The 27,920-nt window shown below is 46.6% G+C and overlaps 1 protein-coding gene across 5 annotated transcripts in view; it reads right to left on the bottom strand.

Moving 5' to 3' along the window:
* stmA (Protein EFR3 homolog stmA) overlaps nt 1-27,890 on the bottom strand; it is a 32,444-nt gene extending 4,554 nt beyond the window's left edge. The window contains exons 1-15 of one of the 5 annotated variants that reach the window (XM_077639562.1): nt 27,757-27,890; nt 27,359-27,499; nt 25,203-25,279; nt 24,813-25,091; nt 23,593-23,714; nt 22,678-22,815; nt 21,949-22,080; nt 17,175-17,253; nt 15,845-16,107; nt 13,127-13,379; nt 12,351-12,533; nt 8,258-8,482; nt 6,297-6,428; nt 4,732-4,924; nt 1,258-1,346 (exon numbers count right to left, since the gene is read on the bottom strand). In XM_077639562.1, coding sequence (XP_077495688.1) covers nt 1,258-1,346; nt 4,732-4,924; nt 6,297-6,428; nt 8,258-8,482; nt 12,351-12,533; nt 13,127-13,379; nt 15,845-16,107; nt 17,175-17,253; nt 21,949-22,080; nt 22,678-22,815; nt 23,593-23,714; nt 24,813-25,091; nt 25,203-25,279; nt 27,359-27,362 — 2,169 coding nt within the window. In that variant the 5' untranslated portion in view covers nt 27,363-27,499; nt 27,757-27,890. Of the gene's footprint in view, nt 1-1,257; nt 1,347-4,731; nt 4,925-6,296; nt 6,429-8,257; nt 8,483-12,350; nt 12,534-13,126; nt 13,380-15,844; nt 16,108-17,174; nt 17,254-21,948; nt 22,081-22,242; nt 22,315-22,677; nt 22,816-23,592; nt 23,715-24,812; nt 25,092-25,202; nt 25,280-26,049; nt 27,160-27,358 lie in introns of those variants that run through there. The other 4 variants (XM_077639559.1, XM_077639558.1, XM_077639561.1 and 1 more) reach the window with 4 other exon arrangements.
* Between the last annotated feature and the right edge of the window lie 30 nt (nt 27,891-27,920).

Genomic DNA, 27,920 nt, shown 5'->3' with positions numbered 1-27,920 from the left:
CACGGAACACAGTTGCCTTGCCCACTGGACAAATTGCTCTGAGTCTCTAGAAGGCCTCTGAAAACAACACAGATGCTGCTGCACACAAGCACTCGTAGATGGCTGCGGTTCCATCACACCTGTTCAGGAAAGAATGGCACTACTCTGTCACAGAAAGGTCGCCTACGCGTGCCATCTGCTGGGCTAGCGCCGTGCATGGCGAAGGGGGGTTTCAGTGGGTGCCACATGATGGCGCTACGACTGCACGCCAAGCAAGGAGGAAATTTACCGGAAACGCAAGGTACCCGCTTAATTCCGACATCTGTAATTTACATGCTCATAATTATTCATGTACGTTTCAGTACAGATATCGAAGATGCGTTTCTAAGAAATCCATGCATTCACTAGACGCGCCTCTATTCATGTTCAAATGTCGAGCCGTCGTGGCGGAGTGGAAGCTTCCCGTCTTCTTGAACACCAAAGGCCCTGGTTCGATTCCTGGCCTAAACCCATATTTTTGCTATTGAGTGTGCGTGCCCTCCGATTTTTACGCAGCCCCAGAATATTTCCGATGCACGAAGGCGACAACTACAACTACTACTACTACGACGCCGATGGCTTTTCGATCGAACGAGCTGTATGTGCTGTCGCGTAAAAAAAACATCCGACCAGTCATAATCCTGGAAACCTTGCCCTTTAAGCTTTTGAGGCAAGGGTGATGGAAACAACATGAATTAGTTCAGCACTACAGAATGCGCATCTTGCATGAACATGGAATCTCCTCAGTTTCAGCTCAATTATTTTGAACGTCTAGTTTATTTGAACATCACTTTGATCCTGTCAACACCAACGGTATTAAAAAAATTCTTTTTAATTCAAACTCTGCCTATTTCAAACAGTTTATTGATGCCCTCCATATTGGAATTATTGAGAGCTGACTTTTAAGTGCACAGATTTTGCACCCCAGCTGAAAACGTCCATTGGTTCCAACTGGAATTTTTCCAATTCGAATCTAATGGAACCAATCTGAATCGGTTTGGTTCTCGGACTTTTTCAATCGGTTACAGTTAACACCAGCAGGCATTCCAGTTGGATCCAATGGAAACTTTCAGCTGGACCCAATTTAAATTGAAACCAGTTTGGCTTTTGGACTGCTCCAACTGGATCCAGTTAATATCATTTGGAATTCCAGTTGGACTGAATGGGAATTTTCAGCTGGGACTGGTACCAAGCAGCTCCACGCTCGGCAATGTTTACCAAATCAAGAATGGCACTTACTCGAATGAAGCCCGGAGAAGAGTTGACACTGGCCACTTCAATGTTGTTCGAGTTGAGGTCACTCACGCTCCGTGTTACGTTGGCTTCCCCTGCACAAGCATTACCACTCAGCATTTCATGCAACATCAAGCAGAATGGCATACAGCTTGCATCTGTGACATAGCACTAGGTCACACCCCAACCTTTCCTTTTTTCGACAAAAAGTCTGGAAATAATGGAAATACAGCCACACCACACCTCTTGGTACATGGTTTCCACTACAAAGTTTCTATTTTCTTCTGTTTTTCTTTGCCACAAGCATTTTAATTATTTGTCAGAGAGAACACGTTGTGTGCACATCACCACAACAGGACAGCAGCTGTATGCATGTGTGTGCCACTTGAAAATGGAATGGGGGGATTCACATGCTAGAAATTTCAAAGTTATTCATTTAAAAGGACTCTCTGAGTCAATGCACAGCCGTGTGCAGATGCAGGCACAACTACCTGTGAGCCAGGTGGGTGGAGTTGGCATTTCCAGGAAGCGAATGTTGAGGAGGGGGCTACCAATATAGTAGCTAGACTTGCTTGTTTATTAAGCCTAGAGGTCCCAAGGTGTGCACGGGCTTGGCGCATTTCGATCTACACAGTGCAGTCTTCCTAGCTCTTCCGCCGCCTCTCCACCGCTGAGCCTGCCCCTGCCCCCCCCCCCCCCCCCCCCACTTCCTTTTATTCCCGTTGTTTTTCTGGTGGTGTCCTAGAAGGCTTTCCAACGTCAATATTCCTTTCCACTGCCCCTCTCCTGCTCTAACGGCCGCCTGACGTGCGCAAATGACAGGACAGAGCCATTCTGTTCTCTCTGAAGTCTCCTGCCTTTTCCCTGCTCGCATGTCATCGAAACCCGAACGCCCCCTCCAAGAGTGATCCATAAAACCACCCCTGCATTTAACTACTGTCACATTACATCTCTGCACAACATTTACCAGAAGTACCAGGTTTGGAGAGGAGGACACAGCCCTAGCTTACATCGTACACACCGCAGAAGAAAGACAGAAAATACACTTCAGTGTTGAGCAATAAGAATTTGCCACAGTCATGAAAGATGCAGCTGTTCTGCACTGCCGCACAGAATGAGTGCTGAAAATAACGGCATGGCCTCTAAAAATGAATGTGAATTACAAAATGAATGGCCAGTGTTTGTTCTGGGAAAAAAATCATTTGTTACAACTGGTAATAAAAATATTCACTCTCACAGAACTAGGTGTTAGATGCAGTTGAACCACGGTATATAATGATTATCAAACCTTCAATACCATAGCTTACCTTACTTAACAAACTAGAATCTCGGCAATAACAAAAAAGTTTTCTGGTATTGTTCAACTTTGACAGAGTTATAATGAAGAACTAAATTTTGTCCTTTGCTTAAGAATCATGGAAGCCGTACAAATGAGCTCAGCAGACACGTCTGCAAAATGAAAGCTGCTGTAAATGTTTTGCGCATTTTGACCAAAAATGATTCGAGGATGCAACCAGCCGCCTGTGACCACCTATAATGCAATCTTCACTGTTTGAAGGTGATGACAGTTTCAACTACTGCCATATCTAACAGAATGGCGAAGTTATAAAGATTATGTGTGCTGAAGAATGCAACAACTTACAAATGGCTGAATGATAACGGTACAATAAAAATATGATGCTAGCATGGAATTTGCAAGCCACACTACATATTTTTCAGACATTTACAATGATACACTTCTATGGTTCTTTCCTTGCAACAATGGGGCTGTAAAATGGCAGTGCAGCCCTCCACGGTGGCTCAGTGGTTGAAGGCGCTCGTCTACTAAACCAGAGTACCCGGGATTGAACCAGACCGCGGCGGCCACGAAAAATTTCACCTTGGCAGATTAGGTCCAAAATCGATGTATAGCCATAATTGACCATGCCAAAAACGATGGTGACCTCCAAATTTGTGCCGGGCCCTCCAAAAATTTGGCCCACCCTCGAAATTTCAACTTCGCCGATTTGCATCAAAATCAATGTCCAGCCATAGTTGACCATGCCAAACACAATTGTGACCTCCAAATTTGGCCCTGGTCATTTTCAAATTTTGGCCAGGGCCACCCCCTAAATTTCATCTTGGCCGATTTGCACCAAAACTGAGGTCCATCCATAATTGACCGAGCGTGACATGATGGAGACTTCCAAATTTGGTCCGGGCCAAATTTGGAAGTCACCATCGTGTTTGGCACGGTCAACTACGGCTGGACATCAATTCTGATGCATATCGGCCAAGGTGAAATTTTGGTGGTGAGCCGCCAAATTTCGGGAGGGCCCAGGACAAATTTGAAGCTCACCATTGTTTTGGGTGCAGTCAATTATGACTAGACAAAAATTTTAGCCGTGATCTGGCAAGGTCAAATTTTGGGGGTGGCCCGGGCAATTTTTGGGGTGGCCAGGCCAAATTTACAGGTCAGCGTTGTGTTGGGCGTGGTCGAATTCGGAGGTGGCAGGGGCAAATCTGAAGGTAACTAACTATGTGTTATGCTTTGCTCTAACTTTTAACTGACTTGGCGTTCCTGTTGTTAGGCGACGGCAGAAGAACGGTCCAGGTCACAAGATTCTTGGTTGGTGCTGGTGAGCATGTGAGTGCTTTCGCACAAAAATTTGAAACCACGATTTTGCCACAACTATACATGCGAAGCGAAATATGAACATAGAAACAAGACCTCGCCACTACAAAGCACCGTATTTTAACGCTCCGCGACCGTAGTCTTGCTGTAATGGTGCGGTAAGACAGCACGGCAAAGTGGAAGCATCTTTTCATGACACTCGTTTTTCGTGCCTCGATGCGTGCATGGCGAGCGACGCACAAGGCGTGCACAGAGACCCGCAAACATGCAGGTGCCCTCTTTCGTAGCGAGCGCCCGCGGCAGAACAGACGAGAGAGATTTCATCAGGCATATTACGTGAAAGCACGAGAGTGACAGTGAAGGCTGTTGTCACACGAGACGCTCTCGCAGCAAGCTCCTGACGAAGATAGCAGTGCCACAGTGCGGCCCGCAGCCGCTCCGCGGACTGAAGCCATGGGCTGTGTATTTTTGAAAATGACTGTACCTGTCTATCCTTACTGCAGAAGGGGCCATGCAGATGGGATGATGACACCAACAACATCTAACTGGGGGAACTAGACTAACACAGCTAGCTCTGTAAAAGACAGTAGAGAATGCTAACTGGTTTTTACTACCAGGTACTACCAGGTCCTGTCTATTCTTGGTTTCAGTTAATCCCGCGTTAATGATGTTTCCTCATGTGTCCGCTGAATTATTATGTGGGATTGCACTGTACGTGCATTTCAGTGGAGGGTTTCCAAGGTGAACTGCAGTTCCTCTGTTATTGTACTAGTTGTAACTTACTGCTACAATGATGCTCAACCGTACTTTAGGTAAGTACATAAGCAAGCAAAAAAAGTGTGGCAAGTGGATTGAAGGCAGCTCACCTCCCGGCACACTGGAGTGACGTGGCGCGTACGGCGTGAAGAGCTTGGAGGGGTCGTGCCCCGTGCTGCGCAGTGCCTCGGCCACCACGTTGCGGTCGAAGAGTGCCTGTTCAGGCACCTGTCCCAGGGGCCCCGTCAGCTGCTGGCCCTGGGGCAGCAGCTGGGGGACACGCTCACGCCGAACCTTGATCACCTGCGACCACCAGGGAGATGCAGACAAAAAAAAGAGCAGGAACAGAGTATGAAGTATCGATCACCTGTGACCGGGAGATACAAGATAAGATGGCAAGAACAGACGTGATCAAGCACTTATTAAATTACCTGCGGCCAGAGGCATCCAGACAAAAAGAGCAGGAACACACGGAATGAAGTGCTGACCCCTTGATCTAACACTGTCTAGTTTGCATGATGCTTTCTCTATCACAACATCTACAAATTGGTCCAAATCAGCACTACCCAAATACAATAAAAAGATTTACAGGAAAATCAGACATCTGATGCGACAATTCTGTGATGTTTTTTGGACTGCTTTTGCTCTGAGCCAAGACTTCACACATGCAGTAGTACTTTTCTGGACAGTGAAACTTAATGGGTGGGGGTATGTGGTGGTGGGTGGTAGGGAAAGCTTCTAGCTAGGGGGGTGGGGTCACCTTTGAACTCCCTATCCCCTTTGCTTTCTTTTTTCACTGCTGCATGGCTTTCCAGTGGGCTTCAGTCTCGGGAGGTATAAACAGATGGCGGCATTTTTGCACTGTGACTGCTTTTGCAGTAAAAAGTGAAAGGCCTACCGATTATGGTTTTTTTACAAATGCATTTGAGCAGTGTAGCTGTTGTATGCTTTTGCAATTTGCGCTTTTGAGGTGCGAACTGTGTGGCATCTGTTGCGCCCCACAACCCCTCCTTTAGCCTGTTCTGAACTCCTCTTGTTTGTTCATCAATGTGGCCAACTTCAAAGGGGGGGGGGGGGGGGGGGGGGAGGGGGGAGCCTCATGGTTCGACCAATCTGATGAGTTGAGCAGTCATGTGATCTGCGAGCAGGGAGCATGCTTGGACGGCTGCTTACGACACAAGCTGGTCACACTTGGACAGCTGCATGTTCATGGTGATATCACGGTGTGGGGTCATGTGACCAGCCAGAGCCCATCACATGGGCAGCAGTCAAATGACGAGGCTAAGGCTCTCAGTGCCAACACCAGAAGCCACAGCAGGAATGATCTACCAACAAGTGCACTGTAAAGTCTAGAGGGACTGGGAAGGAACTCTGGCAACATTACAATTTTTCATCACAGTGTTTCACTGACTTGGTCCCCTCACTGCTTGCAGTGCACCGGCTTGATTAAACTATACTAAAATGTACCACACAGTACCGCACCAGAGTGCACTCACCACTGTATCAAGTGTAAATGCTTGTACTGACTAAATTGCTTGGCTGAATACAGTGGTTGTTCCATGAAAAACAAGTACTACTTTTCACAGTCCCCATGCACAAAGCAACTCTTGGTACGTAGCAAGCAAATCAGCGGCCCACACGCAGAACCTTGCTGTACAATGTGGAAGAAGCCCACCTCGTTGACGTGGCTGCAGAGGGAGGGGATGGAGGTGAGCTGTCCAGCGAGGAACATGAAGGCGGCCACCAGGGCGTGCAGGGAGGCCATGTGGGCGCCACTCATGCTCACCAGCCCACTGCTCGGAAGGTCCTGGGCCACACGTTGCACACAGACCAATATACATAACCTGTGTCAGATACTTACAGTCACGGCACAGACACCTAATTTTAAACGTTTATGAATTGCGGGAGACAAGAAAAAATTCTCATAACTTGGATGATCTTAAATAAAAGCTGCAATGTGGTGCTCTTGCACCAATGCTCAAGTCACTTGAATCCATGGCCGCTAATGTCCAGTGCACTTAAAAAGAAGTTTCCCGGTGAATTCTTACCCCTGCCTCACACTAGATTGAGGAATTCCCCATGCTGACGTGCCTAGTGAATTTTACTATTTTACAACTTCATGCAGAGTGGGTTTAAAACTTTAGTGCAACTACACATGGAAAATACTGTTGACGAGGGCTTAACACATAAGAACTCTGTGTCCAAAGGACACCTTACAAAAAGCTGACCCATGTTTGTGGGTACTTTCTTTTTTGATGTCATTCTAAACAGTGCACAATGTTTAGCATGGCTGATGGTTGGCTGTGGCTGATGTGCGGCCGTCGCCGCGGGCTGGTATGAAGATAAGAAAAACGAAACCGAAACAATGCTACCATATTGAAATCAAGCGGTCAGACTATCCTTGGAAATGGGGCATCGAATTAACGGAGGTCGAATTAAAGAGCTTTCACTTAATGCGTTGTCAACGCTTTTTGTACATCCTCCACCCCCCTCCCTAGCCGAAAAAGCTTGACACCAAATTTAAACAACTGCACGGCTCTTATCCTAAAGTGGATGGGCGAATCACGCCTTGCAGGCATTCTTGCCATTGGCCACACTGCCAGTGATATTCTCGCTAACAAACTTTACAAGAAAAACTGCCATTTACTCGGTACAAAAAATTGACTGCACAGCATGGAACGCTGTCAACGTGTCACCGACATACTGCGCCTACTAGCAGCACGAGCTCACTTCACAAGCTGTTTGCTCATGAGCAATAGTGGTCCTTTATATCGGGGAAATGTAAGAAACACCATGTCAGCAAAGATGTTCTGGTAGATCCGGTGTGCCATATACGCAGAAATAGCCACATCTGCCCATGTGAATTATGCCGCCAAATTATATCAGTGCCACAACTAACGGCAACTTTCGATCGTTTGACTCATACTACGCTTAGTCGGCTAGCCAGTCGGAGTCACGCAGATGAAAGGTAGGTTCTAAAGAAACGCAAGCCTTAGGACATCAATCAGCCTCCATCTCGACGCAGTGCTGCTCGTGTTTTGTAAGCCAGAGAGAAATGCGCAGCTGCTCAAAAACAAGTGCCAAAACAAGTGCCTCGAGACAGTCATGTTCGTTAAAAGTGAGGTTCAACGGGCCTTAACCTTTTGAAACGGCAGCGACATCTACGGTTATGTCTGCCTGGACAGTCGTCGCACGGTGCTGTCAAATTTGAAAGCAGCGATGATGACGCAGCTTATGCGGTTTGGTGCTGTTTGGTGCATTTGGCGTGATAGTGGGGTCACTGCATGCTGTCACAGAAAAAAATATGCAACAGATTACGGATGACGTCACTTTCATATGAAGCAAAGACCTATCTTGATGATGACAAACATCATATTGTCATGTGTAATTCTAAGGCAGTCATCTTCCAAACATACATGAAACCAGTGACAAAAAAATTTGGTTTTGTTAGTAAAAAAAAATGCTGCACTTGGCAGACTTAGAGAGTTGAACTGAGGTAAGCAAGGCTGAGTTACAAAGCTCCACCAAAGATTACTCAGTGAAAACAACAACCAACCAATTAAAAGCAAGAAAAAAGGGCATGCTACACTAAATACAAAGAGTGCACTGCTTTCTCCCTCTGCGTTCACCACCCACCTGTATGGCAAACATGAGCCGCAACAGCTCGATGAGCACGTCCTCGCTGCCGAGCTCGACACAAAGGAGAGCCAGCGTGGTGTACAGGGCCTGGAAGTTGGTGGGCAGGTTGTTGGGCAGCTGAGCGTTCTCATATATGTGGCTCAGCAGGTCGGGGCCGTTCTTCTTCATGAACACTGTGTCCTGCCGCGAGCACTTCTCCACGCGAAGCTCACCCACTGGGTCCTGTACAGAGAAGGGGCACCAAAAAAAAAAAAAAAAGTTGCAGACCCTGTCATACCCTTATCTGTGTGGCATGAGATGGGACAATTTAGGACAAGTTTTTTAGCGTGAAAGCACTACTTCACAAGGTCTAACCGTCTCAGGGTTTGTGTGAAGCTTGACCTTGAAAGTGACCTTGGCAAAACCTAGCAGAGCAACAGCTGATGCAGAAATAAAATAAATACTGCTGCGTCTGCGTTTCGAGCCTGTGGCGGTGTGAACCGATCAGCTTCACTGGCCACTGCACGAGGGCACTATGCTATCACCGCAGCCAATCACGCCTAGTGTTAAACCGCAGCACACTCTTACACTGTGCATTGTACATCGTTGTCTTGATCAACTTTCATCTGCGGCGTGAACAGATCAGATCAGCTTAACCTCGATCAGAGCTTAATTTTTTTTCCATGCCACTCAGCATTGATCACCGGTGATCGACAGATTCGAAGCGAGATTTCAGTGCTACTGTGGCTGCTGAGGATTTGCTGCGCTATATAGTTTGTTGTTCAGGTACTCTATTTTCATTTCTTGTGTAGTTTGCATTTTCCCTGCAAGGCGGCAATTTTTGAAACGGCACTAAGTTTAGGTTCCATCCAGCATAGTGTGCTCGTGGGATGGTGTCAGGCCGCACAGACTGCGTGTGCTCGAAAAAATCGAGTTTCGCGCGATCTTGCTGCATCTGCAGCAGATTTTTCTTGGTTTTTCAAGCATCAGTGACCCTGACGATTATATTGCCTCATCTGAAGTTGATTTTGTAACCTCTGCACAAAACATGGGCACCTGTCTGCCCGTAGGCTTTGTTCTCCGCTTGTCTATCTTCTCGCTCTTGGAGCCGTTTTACGCATCGTATTGATGTCATGAATGATATGTCTGATTTCTGTACTGTCTCAACATTATATGGACAAGATATACTTCCATCTGCCAAAAAAAGAACCGACTTCAGGCCTGGTAGATATCAGGGTACCAAACTCTGATTTATGGTTTCTAATAGCCCAAGGTAGAGCGCGAAAGCTCTAGAAGTTTTCCAACTAACCCTAAACTGTCCAAAACACCTTCTGAAATAGTTTCTTGTAAAATCAAAGCATTGTAGAACATTTTCAAGGAATTTAGAGAAAAAACTTGTTATAAAATACATGGATATTACGAATTATTCGCTATGTCAAACTGCTACCAAATATTTTCGACAAACACATGCATTTCCTACTTCATATATTGAACCGGTTTCCCATAAAGCGGATGTATCGAACTGCCGAGCACCAAACTGTGCCCACTTGGATGGCAGGCGGAAAGTGTTAACGGTACGGTTTACGCTTTATCTTGCTTTTGCCAACAGCGCCACAGAAGATATAGCAGCGAGCCAGGCACTAGGGGTAGCCAGGTGGTCAGCACCCATTTGCGCCTCTCACACCCGTAGATAGTGCCTTGGAACCAGAAACAAGGTGGATAGTTGTAGCTTTCCAGCAGCCATTGCTCGCCTCATGTTCACTGTTATGAAGCGGAGGTGGAGACAACAGCGAGAGCTTTCGTCCTGGCTTGTAGTTTTTAAAGCAAAAGCTCTACTGCTCCCCTACATAGTTTTTTCATCCTAAGAGAAACCATGTGACAGCTAGGACGTCACTTAGCCGCCGCCGCCCCCGAAACCGAGCGCTCGCCTTTGTTTCTATACGCAGTCCGCGTTCACCGTGTTCATTGATGTTGGCATTGACAACATTCTAGATGATTTTGAGGAACGGAAGGGCGCATAACTGGCTCCCTGGGTCAGTGGACGCCTCAGTCGCCCTTTGAGGTATGTGGCGGTGGTGAGAGAAAGAGGTGGGCTGCATGCATTAGCGCTGACAACACTGTGGCAGACACGTGCCACTGCAGCAATGAGTCACAGTGCCCATTGGGTGAGCAACCTCTCATGATCAACCATTAATTTAACTGCCACATGCCAGGGTGGGCGCACTGCCTATCTAGTGTCCGTACGTTACAGTCGCCAAGCCGCATCTAGTTGCTCGATATACAACAGCTTAGCAAGACCGAGCTTAGCCAAGTATAACTATGCATAACCTTCTGCTTTCGCTTTGTCTACTTAGGTTTAGCCGTGTTAAACCTGCGCTTAATTTTTTGCGCAACACAGCTGTAATGCGAGGAAGCCACCCTGGCTGGCGTGTGACCTGCCACTGCTGTGTGCTTCAACGAACGCTGTACGGGAAAGCCAACCAGGCTGACGTTTGCAGTTTGGTTTTTTGAGGCCTCTGCAATCACCACAAGCTGCTTCTAAATGGTGCTAAAACAATGAAAAAGGACTGTTCTATTTGCTGTTTTTAGCTGATTAAATTTAGTTTTTCTAGCATGAGTTTTTGGAGGAGTTTTGTAGTACAAACATTGGCTATACCAAAACACTTTACAGTTTTTTTTTACTTATTCACTATGACAAGTTCTCATTGATTTACTCTATAATTTTCGTGTCAGTAGATCATCACAAATGGCATGGTAGATAGAATTTTAGTGTTTATAAAATTTTGGAGGCCTCTTTAAAACATATTTAGCTCAAACTAACAATATCAGACAGTACATTTATCAGGCTCTATTTTGATATGTTACATTTTACTTTGAAATTTTTTTTGCTCGATGTGAAATATCTATATCTAGGACACACAGAAAACGGCCTTTTGTCATGCAGTGTGAAAAAAAAATTTCTAGCTCAAAAAGTTTTTGAGATATGAATTAGAACTTATGGCAGCTAGTTCATAAACAAATTGGAAAACTTTTTGTACATTCCAGAATGTTTTTATTATTTTTTTCTTTAAGAGCTATTCTCTCGTGATTAAAATTTCTTAATTTTTTACTTTTTTGCAAGTTTGCCATTTTTTTTCGCAATATTCACACCAAGTATTTGTGTTGAAATGAATGTGTACAGAAAGGGCATTCTATTGCCATCATTTTCATGTAAGTTTCACATTTTTATACGTCACATATCTTGTAGTAAAATTATGTCTCAGACGTCTCCAAAGCAGACATTTTTCCTGTGGTAATGAAAAATGTGACGACGGCCCAGCAAAGCAAAACCATGAGCCAGCCAGGCTAAACACATGCTTTCGCAAGTACACACTGTTTAGCTACATTAAAACCCTACCACTTTTTTTTTTCCTTCATGTGCCCCAACATAGTTCTTGTCAAATCTTGAACATATCTGCTCTTTTCATTCTTCCCTAGACCGTGTCCATAACACAGCTGCCAACTCGAACTTCACTGTGGCACCGGCTTGGCAAGTGCAAACAACACAAGGTAAAAAAAACTGTGCTAATGAGATCCACAAAAGAGACAAAAAAAGCTGGTTCGGAGGATGCTTCCAAAGGCCTGTGTGCATTTACTTTCACGTGAGGGGGACGTAGATGGCAATAAAGACAAAGGGCCATTCAGAGTGTGTGGCCGCAAATGTGACTGCTAAAAAACCACGGAGGAAGAATATGATAGGTGGCCAGACCCTGGTGGCGAGAATGTTGTGCACATTTAGCACCACTCTCAGCACATGGCATTACTGACACAGGGGCTATTGGTAGCGTTCTTTTCAAGCTTAAATGTTCGACGGGATTTGAACAGCGCCGATAAAGGGCTAAAGGCCTTCACCCAGGTGAAGGCTGGCCAGGTGTGTACACCTGACAGGTTGTCCACAAGCCAGTGGGGGCAGGAGGGCCGCCTGCCACAAAGCAGGCTTCAAGGATGCACGCACCTTCCTATGCCTGAAATCGTACAATGCGCCTAGTATTGCTACTGCACTAAAATAAAAGAGAATGAAGTGGAGAAAGAAATGGAGGAAGTGCCAGCTGTTACAGCTGTGGTCCAGCACCTGGCAGTTGGGCATGACGCTCAGCTGAGGCAGATTCTGGTGTCGATCAAGCAGCGTGTGGAGGATGTTCTGCACGACAAGGCGCACTGAGGGGTCTTTGGCTAGTGACATGCGCAGCAGAGACTGCAGGAATGCGGTTGGGAATGCTTGACTCAACTGCACCGTCCGGTACTTCTGGCCTACCTGTGAAAAAAAGAGGAGGAGGGGGGGAGGAGGAGCCATCACACACAAGCTGTCACACTGCCCAACACCCAAAAGAAGTGCAAGCAACACGAAGTCTTTCATAAACCAGAGTACATGTAAGCTCAAGATCCTGAACAGCTTGTATCCTGGCCTAGCCTGGTGTTGGCACTCAAGGCATTTGAGCAATTCTGCACCTGATGTCGCTGGCCTGACGTCATTATGGCTCACAGGCCAATGTCTCTCTGCACCTCAATAAGCCCTTTTCCATACTCTTTATAAGACTCAACACCCATATAAAGGGTTTTTTTTTTGTATTCAGAAATCTTAAAACCATTGATCCTATAACCACTGCCTGCATTTATATTGTAATCCTCTTGTCTGTGCATAGTGGTCCCGCTGTAATTCATTTCAGACTTTAAATTTTAAAATGCTTTTGACAGCAGCCTTCCTGTACACCAAGGGATCACTGAGTATGCTGCTTACCTCACACCCACTAGTAATATGCTAATGATACTGAACAAACTTGACCCTGACCCTCACAACATCTCGCCTGGCTTCCATGATCTCACTCCGAAGGCGCAAAATTAACTTACTGTGAGCAGTGACTTGAGCATGATGTGCTGCAGCAGCACCTCGGAGTTGTCACGGAGGTTGGGCGACATGGCAGGAGGGCCGACGTCCCCGTCAGTGGAGTCTTCGGGTCCCTGGGGCGCAGGCACCTTACCCAGGATGAACATCATGATCTCAATCTTCTGATAGTCGGGCAGGTTGTTGGCAAACTCGCCCAGCGTGGCAATCACCGCCTCCTGGAACTCACGCTCGTCTTCCACCTCACTTCCGTCTGAGCTGCGCACCAGGGTGACGGAGGAACGCGTTTAAGCATAAATCAGGAAACTCCCATGACCAGTTACTACAGCCTCTAGTCTGCATATGCTAGCCAGAAACAGGCTCCCATGCGTTGATGTTGTTCAGCCTTGCATCACATTCTGTCAAATCCGACAGACACTACCATGCAACTAATGCATCCACTTCAAATAAGATGTTTTGAACAGCCTTCAAAATATGTTACGATGAACCACTTATTCCAAAGCAAATTATTGCCTGATTCATCTCATCTTTGGAGTTCTTTGCTAACCACACACTGCACAGTAGTGCAATCAGGCTTAAAAACATACAGTGCCTCTGTTGCAAATTGGGTAAGTTAATCGTGACCTGTAGTGATAAACTGGACATAAATCCACAAGCTACTCAATGTATAGGATTGCTGACAGCCAATTTTCATTTTCTACTTTGCCATAAACTCTGCTAGGTCCACCTCCTTCAAAGAATGGTCTGACACTGTGGGTGTATCGTTTGCTAAAAAAAAACAAACTTACTGAGCATTGCATTTCTGCAGCATGGCCACCAGAAAGCAAAGGGCAAACAGTGCATAGAGAATGGACTATAGTCGAGCTTTGTTATACAATAAAACCTGGATATAACAAACCTTTATATAATGAATTCCTCGATATTATGAAGTTTGTCAATTTTCCAACACTGCCCTCACTGAAGCACGTGCATTTGAGACCTTTATGTAATGAAGGTGTTGCGGCGATTGACCTTGATATAACGAACTGACTACGCCGACTATCTGTTAGCTTGAGCTGAGTGAAGAAATTTGGCAGGGAAAGTTTCATGACAATAAGGCGTTAACTGAAATGAGAGGAACATCTAAGATTGCAACGAGGGACAAAGTTGATGTGACGTGCCGTGCTCCAGCGCCATCGGCACATCTCCGCTGTTTTCACTTTTGGGATGTCATGCCATGTGGCATTACAACAGTTCATGCTCAAAAGTAGTGAAAATAACAGGTACTAATAGCAAAAGAACTTGGGAGACACTTAAGAGTGAAACGCAATAGCGTTCCCTCATGGTCGAGCACCCGTCGATGTAGCTGACACATCAGCATTCAGGCAAAGCACAAACTCAGAAGAAAGCCCCGCACTAGTAGACCTTACCACCTAATCACACACACACACGTAAATCACGAGCAAGCAAGCGCCCATTCTCTATACCATACACACAACAGCATCATTCTTCACTGCTCCTAGAAGCCACCATGCGCAATGGAAGCTTTCGAAACCGCTTCCTCAAGGACGAACGATGACGTCACATTCACCCACAGTGCTCGTGGTGGCCTCCGTGAGAAAAAAACTTGTGCAAGGTTTTTCACCATGACCATCACGACGGAGCCACGGGAGCCCAAAGTACACGTCGGTACACGTCTGGCTGGTGTGTGCGAAGCAGACACAGTACTTGGTTTGTTAAAACTAATTTCAGAGCGTAAGATCTTCTTAGCTCATTTCTCAGTTTCGAGCAGTTGGCGTCGATGCGATCCAGAGCACAGACCTTGACAGCGCGCCAAGATGCTGCGAGCCAGTAACTGCGCCACGTACGTATTTATGTTTTGATGAGAGTGCCGGCGACGGCTCACCCAGCAAACTTGGTAGCGTGCCAAGACATTGCTGCGCCCAGCTGTGCCATGTACGTATGTTCACAATGCCGGCAAGATGGTGGGGAAGGGGCATGGCGCACACGACAATGCGTGTCACGTGCACTTGTGCGCATCGACTGAAAGTGTGGGTCGCACATTGGGACTAGCTGACCACAGACAAGACAAAAATAGGAAGCGTGTGCATCTTGTCAGGCATTTCTTTGGGCAATTCGATGGAGCTGGGTGGGGCTGGAGTGAAGTTTTGCCACCAGCGAACCCATCCCTGCCGGAAAGCCAGTACTTGTCGAAATCAGAATTGAAAAAAAAAAAAAAATCCTGACGCCATGTTGTCAGTGAAAGCAGGACGAGGCATCATTTGATTCTGTGCACAGCCTGGCCATCGTGTGTGCGAATTCACGGAAACGTTTGTCTTGTGACTGTGTTCTTGTCTTACGGTGAGAGTGAGAGGCAGGCATTGAATAAAAAAACTGATTGCTGAAAGCAAGAAAAACAAATATGTACAAAAGTGAAAACAGAAAAAAAAAAGCACGGGTTCACATCACAAGCAACACTGATTGTGACGCTTGTGACTACAGATCGCAATGGGGACGGATGGGGGAAGTTCCTTGGCCCATGCTGAAGGCTGTTGGGGGTTCCTTGAGGCAAAAAAGTTCGAGAACCCCTGCCCTAGATGAATGAAGTGCTATTTAAAAGGAACTCGCATAAGCGGTGGCACCTCTTTTCCCTCTAGGTAATTTGAGAAACTCTACACAGTCAATACCTCCAAGGGCACACTGCACTCCTCAAAGCAACAACTCTGAACTATAGAAGCTCTCACCTACGGATAGTGATGGAATGCCGCAAGTGATTCAGCAACGAGTGGAACACTTCGAGCACCGACGGTCCCACGCTCTCGCCGGCCGCAATGGTGACGATGTGGAAGAGCACCTTGACGATGCCTGTGCGCACCTTCGGACCCTTGGAGACGGCCCCTGCTGAGCTGGGCTCGGTGTCCTCGCTCGAACCTGCGCCAGTCTCGAGCCGGTACTTTTCATCGAGGTGGTTCATCAGGATTTGGATTACCGCATACGAATACTGCGCCTGCATACGAGGAGGCCATACAAAACGTTGTGACCGACAGCTCACTTTCCTTCTAAGGGCAAAACACAAGAGATACAAAAGATGAAAACAGTGGACACAGCACAACTAGCCATTTCAGAGAAAAAGTGCTCACCGCCATAACAGTTTATATACAACACTTTATACTGCTTAAAGCAAAGAACTCAAAATACTGCAGAGTCAGAGCAAGAAGTAGGTGAACCTGTCACAATCTTGACAGAGCAGATGTTCACTATTGCGACAGGGTCTGAGTAATCTTTATTTCTGTTTGTACTCTACAATCCTACTCTAGCAGAGTAGGATAAAATTCATCAAAGTAAGATGCTTTTGAGAGCACACTATGTACTTGCGTAGCTTCCCTAAAATTGCCTACTGAAAGTGTGACCCCCCCACAGTCTCGTTCTCTTTTACTAACAAGCTAGGCGCTTATCTGTAATCGTATCCAAGCCATCACGTCATTCATCAGGACACACTTAATGACGGATAAAAGGCCTATACCTGTAGCACTCAGGACTCGTGGCATGATGTACACATTTTAAGAAACTGTTTGATTAAAGTGACCGCTCCAGCCAAAGCATGCTGTCTTCTCCTTAGACAACATATTGATAGCTGGAGCAACTATGCAGCAGCAGTAAATTTTAAGCAGTCAAAGGTACCACCTTTCCTTTTTCTTATAAAGTGTGTATTGTGTTGTAACATAACATGCGTTTCAAATGCCATAGCGAACCTTGGGTTCATTACCTTGCATAGCACACACCAGCGAATTCAGTAAGACCGAGCTGATCTGCCACTGTAATTCCTCATTCAGCCAGACTCACACTACTGCTCATTAGCTGAAATTTCAGAGACTTCTGTTTTGCTATTCAGTTCCACACTCCATCACCTTACATACACTGATAGGAAGCTGAACGGCTGCTCTGGGGTGCCTCAAGAAATGAAGTGCTAAGCACTCTGCAGGCAGTTTTTATGCTGACTCAAAACAAGACTGAAGTGCAGCTGAATGCCCTCTCTCCCCTGAGGCAAATGTGGAACCGTGAGCCGACACTTGCCTGTATGGAGTACATGATGATCTTGAATGTATACACAGAGAAGGTGTTGGGCACCCACAGCTGGTGGTTGTCCAGGTGCCTGGACACACAGAGGAAGCAGGTGGGCAGCTCATGATCAGCACTCACTGACACTATGACACTTTGCAGAGGTAGAAGCAAGCGTGCAAATTCATCACAACAGTTAATTACATACAGCAGCTGAGGCCGCTACATTCTCTTCACACTCACAAGTGGTGCAACGTCACACACAGGTACCCAAGTCTAGCTGGAAGAAGGCTGGTTCGTTCAAAATTAGTCGCCTCCCAACACTATCAAGCAACTAGGGAAACACAATTTCTAGCCTTCACTGACACCAAACAGTGTTCGCACCAACGAGAGATGTTTTTTCAAAGTGACAGACAAATGAAGACAAGAGACTGAACAAGCAGTTTCAAGAATGCTAATGCAGTCTGCTAGCAGATCAGAGGTATGAAAAGCAGGTGCCAGGTGATCCAAAGTTAACAGAAAAAGTAAAAATCCAATAATTCGAAAAGTATAGACAGTACTATAATGCGGTCTTCACAGAAATGCACACGAAAACAAAAAATATTTTGTTGCCAGATTAGGCAAACTTGTAACCAACAGGTGGCGATGGAAGGATGAATGGATGGAAGTTTGGAGCATGCCCTTTGAAAAGGGCAGTGGCAGTTTTTATTTTTCATCCTTTCCATTTTTATTTTGTGAGATCAGTAAACACAAACTTAACTGTACCCATAGGCCATTTGGCTAATGTACGTAATGGCAGACATACCAGCAACAGACATGCTAAACACTACAATCATAGTATCTTAAATGTGCAAAATGCAGAAATATAGTGCAAAAATGATAAGTGTAAGAAAAGGAGAAAAAAAATAACTTTACAAATGCACAAATTCAAACGCAAACATATGCACTTCCCCAAATCCGGGCAGTTAAGAAAAATATGTTTCAATAATGCTGAAAAATTATGTCTGAGTTTGATGTCTTTGGGAACCTCATTCCATACCTGGGCACCACTGTATATTCTAATAACCTTTTACCATAAGTGTTGTGGCATGGTGGTAGGCTAAATCTATTATTTAGTAGCGGCTCTTGTCTGTCTCACTGGTGATCGAAACAGTGCAGGAGGCAAGGGATCCTTAGTTCTACTTAGTGTGCTCATTGCCACCATGCTCGGCTTTTTTTTTCCCTTAAATTTCTTTAAGCAATCCGTCAAACTTAAAGGTATTATCTATAAATTTGTCATCTTTGTTCACATACAATTTCCAATCCTGAACTTGGAATCTTACATCCCCGCCCTGCTTTTCAGCCACCAATCTTCGTATCATTTTTGCTAACTTCTACCGCAAATTCATTCAAGAACATTTGCTATCTTTAAATCCTAGGGCGCCAGGGAGAGTGACTGAGCCTGCATCAACATCCAGATGGATACTGTCGCATCCCTGTTTTTGTATATCTACCACACGCTGCAAATGTGTCATCTTCTAGGATAAATTTCTAGGCATGCGAGAATATTCGATAAAATTGAATATTTGGTCGAACAATAAACTATTCGATATCCGATTTGATCCGAATGTTTGGTACTCAAAATCTTGGAAGTATTCGTCTCGAGCGAATGGAGTTTTTGGAACCCTTAATTGCTTTGTGTGGTTTCGGTTCAGCGTTACTTCCTCTGGGATGGCACCACAGCACGCGTGCAACTTAAGCCCCTACTTCACGGTGCGTGCCTCTGCTCCCGCACGTATGCCGGAGCCGGTCTGCACATGGTCACAGCAACAGATGGGAGCGGGCTGAGGCACGGCGCCCCGATCCGTGCCTGCCAGGTGTCTAAGCACGCGCCCTAATCAGCACGGCGGCATTCGTCAATAGAGAGATTTAGCATAACGCAATCTGTTTCAGAGCACCGCCAGTGCGCATGCGCTGATCGATCCCGTTGGGGTAGGTTTGCAAACAGATGGCCAGCACCTGGCACCTTGTGGCGTCCTCAGAGCGATTCACGCGTGCACAGTGGCTCTTTGCGGAAGCAGATTGCACTACGCTAAATCTCTCTAATTGAAAGAAGTGTGGCTTTCCTTACTTTCGCGGAATGCAGGTACCACAGCCGTTCATCTCCACGTTAAATTCACAAATCATGCGCGAAGGTGCAAGCACAAGAGGAAGCTAGCACAAGGCACAAAGGCACATGCCTTTCCGATGCCTGATGCGGGACAGCACGCGATGCGTGCACCTAGCACGTGTTCACAGAGTGGTCGCTCAAAACCAATAGCTGAACGACGCAATCACAATTAGGATCAACAATCAGGAGTCTCATAATAGGTCTCATATATAGGTCTCCGTCAGTACGTCAGGTTCACATATACAGTAAAAACTCGGTTAATTTGAAATTCCGAATAATTCAAAGAAGATCAGTGGTCCAATAATTTCTAATACAAATCTAACCGGATACTTCGAAGTGGCGGCCTGCACCGGTCTAGCTCTGGGGTGCTATGCGGGAATCCCTGATCCCGATTTCGCTGCAAAGCAGTGAAGCGACGGCCCCTCGGAGCCGCGAGGCGGCGCCAAAGAACGATACTGATACTTGATATTCAAAGCGCAACAAGTCTATGGTACAGCTTGCAGACCACCGAAACGCGCCCTGCACTTGTCCCACAATGCGAACCTTCTTGCTCAGCGCCAGCAACTACGCCAGCCTGCGCAGTTTCTTTTTGAGTGCAAGCTGTGTCGAGGTTAGAGGGGCATAGGTTACCGGCACCTCTTGAATACTTTGGTCCCATTGCGAATAAGTCGACTTTCCTTTGGAAAATAGCCATGCGATGTTGGGGGGGGGTCGGCCAGAGGTAGCTTTAGACAAATGGCAGTAGTATGCACCTATGCCGGCATCAGTTTACAGCAGGACGCAAAGGGCCCCAGGCATAAAAAAGAAAGTCGTTAATTCATACGCAAATCAGTTCTGCTGAAGAAAATTCGAATTGTGCACCGCTTAGCTGGTTCATTTGCGCTGGCGATCGCTTCCTCGGACGAGCGATCGTAGTGCGACAGCGAACTTCCGATGATCTCCGAGGCGTGCGTCTTGCCGGAATTTGAAACTATAGGACAGTTGGCAGTTCAGTTTACCGCTAGTCAATTGGGCCGCAAGCGAATATGGAAGACAGAATGGAGTGACGTTTTTTTTTCGCTCTTCCTCTCCATTGGCTTCAGACTGCTGTCCTTGTGATCGCATCGTTATGTGTTTACTGCTTTCAGTTGTGCGTGCGCCACGATTCTATCCCGTGGGGAACCACAAAACGAAGTGTGGCAGCGGGCCGACGTGGGTGGAGGAAGGGAGAAAGGGAGAGGGGGGGGGGGGGGGGGGGGGGGGGGGGGGCGTTGCGTGCGTCGACTTGTATTTGGAGTCCATTTTTTTTTCCCAGCAAGGGCTATGAGTTGGGAGGTAGACTTTCATGCAGCAGCGTATGGTAATTGCATAGTTTGTCCAATAGTAGTGCATTCCCGCAACAAAATTTTTTGCCCGAGTCCTTTTTTTTTGCTGCGTTTGGTTAATTCGAATATTTTTCGTGGTCCCAGTGACTCTGATTCGACGAGGTTTTACTGTAGGTCGATTCCATCAATTTCTGACGGCCATTTTTGCAGGACGTCGACAGAGCTTCAGTGAATGCAATAAAGCTTCAATGCATTCTCCTTTTTTCATGGAATGGTCTTGCGTGTTCGACAAATTCACAATTTTCAAAAATGCTTATTGTGCGATTCAACCTTTTTTGTGTGCCGGAAGTACTCGAAATATTTGCTTTGAAATTATTCGAAGAGAATTACTATTTACTTTGAATTCCCTTTGAACTAAAAAACCAATATATTTGGACATGCCTACACATGTCTTTTTGTAGCTTCGCATTCAAAGACACCCCAATCTAGCCTCAAATAGTAGGATGCTGCCTCTTGAGTTACCAACTTACCATAGAACGATTCCTTCCTGATCTGCCTTTTCTAATCCTTATATAGTTCCACAGCCTGCTTCTTTTCCACCGAATTAATCCAGTTCTTATCTTCAGTTTTTTTACCTGTCGCTTATAAAGCTCTTAATTTCTCAGTCCTTGTTCCCTCCATACCTACTGGTTAATTTTCTAGTAGTCCTTTTCCACTGCTGTGAGTCCATGCTCTTTTTCTATACGTATTTAAATACCTCAGCTACACACCTGTTATTTTCCAATCTCCTCAGGGTTCTTCATATATTTTGCTCTGAGCTTCAAATGCTATGAATGATGCCCAGCGACGTCCCCTTGTACTGCCTCATTTGTGGTTTTGCCTTGGGCATCTAGTGCTAATCTTCCAACAGCTCTCAGATTCATTTCTAGTCTCATCTGAACTTGTGCCATTCGGCACGTAACCACATTTCCGAAAGTTAAGCCCTGGCATCACTGTTCCTTTCCAAATACCTCTTGGTGCTTCATACCTGTTGTGCCCCTTATGCTGCTGCAGATATTGATGACATATTGAGTATTCCCTTTGTAGTCAGTGGAACAGAACACTGCCGCATCATCTGCCACCATCATTGCAGCCGGGCCTTCGTGATGGCTGCAGCTTTCTTGGTTGCATGTGCCCTCCCTCGTCTCCGCCCTCCCTGTAACAGTTTAAACTGCTAGAGCACCCCCTGCCAGTGGCAAATGTAAAGTGCATTTCTGTGAAAACCGCACCATGCTAGAGTCTATAAATTTGGAACTGTTGAATTTGTACTTTTCCAGTTGCGCTGATGGATACTCACTTGAGAACTGGCTTGATGACGGATGCGATATGGCCATACGTGGCTCGCCCCATGACCTCTCGGAAGCAGTTCTCGGCCAAGGTGACGGGTGTCTCCACCTGTGGACTGTCTGGCGTCTCCGAAGCCCGCGCACTGCCAGATAACATTGCAAAGCGTAAGAGCCGAGCCCACAACACCCAGACTTCCGAATAAACAGGTTGCAGCAGCACCCCCTGCTCCCGTGTCCCTCCCCACTGACGCAACGTTATGGTCGGTGGCACTCAAGAAACAGAATGCAATGAGAGCAAACAAAACCTTGTCTGGGCAGTGCCGCCTTCCCCACTTTCTTGCTGTGAATGAACGGACGGAGTGCCTCCCTTCGCTAAGCTGCAAGGAAATGAAGAGAAAGATTGCGCCGTTCGTAACGGGTAAGGTAGGATTAGCGTTACTGAACAGTCGTTGGGCACAAATGGCGCAATGGATCTTTCACAGGTGTTGGGTGCCCGGACTAGAAGACAGATCTCCTCAGGGCAACACTAGCAATAAGAATAGGCTTATTACACTTGGAAAACAGCAAAAAGAACCGAGAAAGACCAAACATTAAATGCCTAGCCTTGACATTCAGGTCTTAGTACACCGTCACAGAAATGTATCTTGTACAGAAGCATGTACAGCTGAATCGATGCATCACTCAAATGTCTCATGCTGCCTTCGCAAGTGCACCTATAAGAATCACATAGAACGACTCACTTGGCATCCTGCATGTTGAACAGCAGGGAAGGCACAATCTTCTCCATGTGGGTTTCGTCCCAGATGTTCACCTGGAGGTCGTCACTGACCGTCTTTCGCACCACACCCTGCAGACCCCGTAGTCCCGCCAGGCGTAGCCTGCATGCACGTACAGACTCGCACGTCATGAGAGAAGCTGAAAACAAAGATTCCTGGGTTTCAAGAAACCAAGAAGATTCTGTTGCCAAGTAGAAAGGAGGAAACTGTTTCGCGGCGGCTGTAACCAAGTGTTGTGCCAGCTGCATCAATGTGGAAAAAAGAAAATCCTGTTACACTATTTGCTCCCAAGATGAAACAGGTTACACGATGGCTACAGCTCAGTGGCAAGGAGGAAACCTGCAGCACCCTAAGAGGAAAAGAGGACATGTGCATCACGCCAGCTTAAACTTGACCATGCTAAGAGGAAAGGAGAAAATCTGCATCACGACTGCTCTGGTCACATGTTCAGATTGCAGCACACATTGTAAAACCAGATTATACATGGGATGTAGCTAGTGTAGTGTAACAACGAAGGCGCGATTGTGCTAGTGCATAGTCATCGTATTTAGTTTAACTTAGTAAATAATTCCATAATTTTTTTAATCACTAGGCTTCAAAATTACGATGCGACACTTGCTTCAAGCCTTTCTTTCTACTGTGCAAACAGGAAGGGTTTGTTAGGCATTTCAACCATGTAGACTCAAACAAAAAAAAAGATCACTACTTTCTAGACTCCATCAGAGAAGAAAGTTCTTAAAATGGCACTTCTGCACATTCTAGTAACAGTTCCTTTGCACAACAGTTCCCTGCACAAAGTGCTCAGGACAACCAACAGCAGACTGGAGGCAGGCGGCAAGGATGTAGGAAAAAAAAAAAACAGAGGAAGAATCAGCTCACTGTTTTCTCAGCTCAGCATCTGGGTTGTTGTCGTGACAGAGGGAGGAGAACTTGGACACAAAGAAGTCGTAGCGTCGGTGATACGATGGTGTGTCCTCTTCTATGTTGGCGAAACGTACAAACTGCACGCATGTAGAGAAGAGAGCAAATAAAGAATGAAAAGCTGCACTTCTTTTCAAAAAGCCCCAGAACAAGGGTACACAAAACAAAATATATTAGGTTAATAAGAGGTGCCCTTTTCACATAACTTCTATCAATGATAATTTTTCAAGCCTGAATGCATCATTTATTGCATTGCGAGGTTTCTCAAAACAACAGTACAGTAATTCAGACCTAGGTTGGTGGCATTAGCAGTTTATGTCTTTATGATATTCATTTGCATGAAAAAAATAGAAAGGTGCAAACACTGCTTTTCTTTCTTCAATGTTTTTACACATTCCTGTTGTAACCAGCAAAGCAAGTCAGGATGTTAGCATCCCAGTATGACAATTTTCTCCTGATGTATGCCATGGCAGAAGGCTGAAAGAGTGTGACACAAACTGAGCTTGGCACTGTTCTGTTGCTGTACTCAATAAGAACTGCCCTGAATCATACACAAACACAGGAGCCCACAATAGCAATTAAGTTATGCATGAATCTTAAACAACAGCTTGAGAAGCTCTCATGAGCATCAAAATTGCAACACATAAGAGTCTATAAATTCCATCCAACTAAAATGAATCTGTCAAACCATGTGAGTGGTGCCCCAAAACTCAAGAAATGAAAGGCGTGCTACCAAAGCAAATTTGTGAACAAAGCGAGCAAGCTAACATTTTGAAAATGGTATATGAAGTGGGAAAGACTATGATGGCTTTCTGGCTAATCATAGCCTGACTTGTCCGTCTGAGTTGTCCTGATGCACGAAAAAGCATCCTGGACTTTCAGAACACTGTTGCCATTAGAAAAAGCTGAGAATGTATCATGTGTTAAATTGCTGAATCCAAACCAGATCATCAGACCTGGGCAGGATTTTGTGAGCACGACTTCTGCTGTCTTTTCTGGTAAAGAGCTGGCCTTTGTGCGCATGTGCAGATGATTCCTTTGCTTCGGATAGCAGATATATACTAACGAACCACTCAATAAAATTGTTGCAAGTTCAGCCCTCATCCTTGCCTCAGCTCCATAACCTTGTACTGCAGTCATTTTTTGTAAACAAAACATGGCAAGTAATTCAGACTCACCGACTGTGTGGCAAGCAGCTGGAGATCCGGGTTCTGGCACTCCAGGAGCCGTTGTACCATCTTGAGGAAGCTCTCGACGAACAGGTTGAGGCTCTGGGCGTGGCATGCCACCAGCAGCTGGTCCATGGCCTCCATGGAGATCTCCACGTACTTGAGCCGGTGGCGTGAGATGTCCCGTGACACCCTGAGGGCCAGGTACTCGCCGATACGGTCCAGCTTCTCAGGTGACGAGAGCGCATAGAAGGTAAGCTTCTCCATGTTGTTGCGCACCAGCCCATCCTGAAATGCGCAAAGGGGGTTAAACCAGCAAAGGGTTGAAGTCGACAGTTGGCACGTCCAACAAAGCAACGTTACTAGGTGAAAAGTGCAAGGCTCAAAGATTAAACTCACTTCAGGGTTGGCAGGAAAGATATTGTCCACCAAGCGTTTGTAGCGGGGCCGTAATGCCGCACAACAACCACAGCAACCTGAAAGAGACACTGAATGCTCAGCAGTGGCAAAAGTTAAAAAAGCAAAGTAGACACATATCTGAAAAAGCATCTCTGCAGTACACAGCCTGTGTCACTAACTAATTGTGCGTAAAACAATTTCAAGGCAGGACATGCCAGAGAGTCAAAATGATTGCCTGAATCCAGGTGATTATTTTACTATTTACTGCCCATATTGCATCTTTCACAGTAGGTTTTAAGAAGCGTCACTACAGAAGCAGCCTGTCAAAACAACAAAGAACTAACAAATATGGCTGTGCACACTTGCACGACAGTGTGGACAAGATACTGACATGGCCATGAGGCATTATAGCTACTAATTCTACACATTTTTTTCATGTGACGCAGCTTTCGAGAGGAGATTTTAAAGCGTGCTGCTGGTCGAGTTCGTCTTTCATGTTTAAAACAGCTTAGCGCAATAAAAAAAACAGGATGAAGGTAGACGGACATAGAAATCACAGGCACCTGTGATTGCTCCACGTCTATCTGCCTTCGTCCTGTCTTTTTATTGAGTTAACTCCTTTCAAACGACGATTTCAGTGCGCAGATACAATATTTACGCTTAACATGCGGTGCCCAGCCTTGTAAAGGCAGGGAATGGTGGCAATGAAGAGCAAGCAAGACACGGGACCTGGCACGAAACGAAACTGCTCATTGTCGTCTAAACATCAGTGACAAAGCAGGTTTGTGACAACATACACAAACAGTAGCCACAAGCACTGCCTAGAATCAAGACGTGGCACACTCACAGTCGTGTTGCTCACACTGCTTGAGGATGGAGCCAACCCACTGGCTTTCCATGCACCAACGCAAACTCGGAGTCAAGAAAGACATGCTGCTTCGAGTACAGCAGTGAAGCGGTCGTTAAGGAGGGAGGACGCGGTGCCTATTTAGTGCCACTACCATGCGGGACCGTCAACAGTATTTCTCGAGAGGGGGGGTGCTATTAAGGGCTGCCTATGGTGCCGTACGTGCCACTGGGGAAAGGAAACGAAACGTCTCTCTCGAGTTGCCCTTTTACTACCTGGGGTTGTGCACCAATTAATGGAAAAAGCTACGAGCCTACATGGCTGTCGGCAGACACGCCGCGACTACGGTCTAGGACGACGCGCGGGCCGCATATGCAGCCGCTGCTCAACCGAGGAGTCGGCCGAAACTCCAGACGGCACGTAAGGAGGCAAACACGCAGAGCGGAGGCGAGGCCTCGTTCTCGTCGCCTCGTCCCGATCGAAAAGTGATGCATCTGCGGACAGGGGTGAGCATAGCGATCCGCTCAGACGACGCCGCACTGGAGCTAAGAAGGCACGACTGGGGAATAAGGCAAATGCAGCCACCAGCTCGGTGTTGCGGGGACCCCTTAAAAGGTCAGCTCCACCGCCGGCGCGATGCGGTCTCCTATGCGGCTCCCAGCTTCGTCCGTGTGTATCGACCCGGCGGTGGCCGCGGACGACGGCTGCGCATCGCGGGCTTATAGGAGCGCGAAACCCGGGCAGAAAAAAAAAAAAAACCCTGGGTGCAAAAAGTAAACGTTGCCCAGCGCAGACCGATGGCTCCGGCAACCCGGAAAAATGAATGGCCGGGGTTCTTTTTAACCGAGGTAACTCCGCGAAGATGCCCGATCCGCCGCCATCGACGGCCCCAGCGCTCGAGGTGCCGTCTGCTAGCCGAAACAACAGCCTCTCCAGCTTCGTGCTTCGTTTGATCTCGCCTGCGGGCCTTTTCGCCGCCTGTCATCCTTCGATAAAACTGAGCTTGTTATGCAGATTGGGAGCCTCAGGAATCTCAGTCAGTTGAGGATATGTGGGTTGTTTAAGACGCCCGCTCTTAGTTACTGAGACGCAAGCTCGTATGACATAACCAAAAGGGTTTGCCTGTGCGTAGTACGCTGGTGCTACAAGAAGTGGCCAGCGAAAGATGCGAGTGCCTTGTCAGTTGAATTACGTGTCAAGCAGCGCAGTAGCTCATTCTTGCCCTGCCGTCAACCAGCGATACCGCGCTGTAGAACAATTCGTGTGCATGACAGGAGGCGTGACGGAAGAAGGGACGCGGTCATCTTACCCATCCGGTGACCTCCAACCGAGCACGGTGACCTCCGAGCGCGAGAACGACAGCACGAGCAAGACAGCCCTGTCTTGTCTTCTTCGTCCTTTACTGTGTCGCCTTTGTACACGTGAAAAGGAACTCCGGGGACGAAGTTCACTGCACAGTAGAAAAATAGCGCACTCTTACGCGCTCCTTGTGCACTTCGTTGACATACTTAAACTGCAGACAACTTGCTCCTTCATGATCGAATGTGATTTCGAGGCAATAAAAAAAAGCACGGGTTTGTGATTAATTAACACCGGCTGAGACGCCGATACGAGGCCCCAGCCCACTGAGGAGCAGTTCGCAAGGTAGGTTCACACGCACCAGCAGAACAATCGTTCACAGCTCGCTACTGCTACAAAACCACTCACGCCGTTCACACTTGGTCCACGTGCGTCTAAAACAAACTTTCACAAGGCCACGGTGACTGTGCAGTGAAAAGTTATATCATGTTTATACCGCCATAACGCGACTTTTTCTTCATTCCTAGCGTTGTTATTTGTCTATGAGATTGCCATCTTTGAGTGGAGAAATA

The sequence above is a fragment of the Amblyomma americanum genome, chromosome 10, assembly GCF_052857255.1.
Source record: "Amblyomma americanum isolate KBUSLIRL-KWMA chromosome 10, ASM5285725v1, whole genome shotgun sequence".
NCBI lineage: Eukaryota > Metazoa > Arthropoda > Arachnida > Ixodida > Ixodidae > Amblyomma > Amblyomma americanum.
Note: the sequence above shows the minus strand (reverse complement) of the source record. Positions and strands in the feature narration are given on the sequence as shown.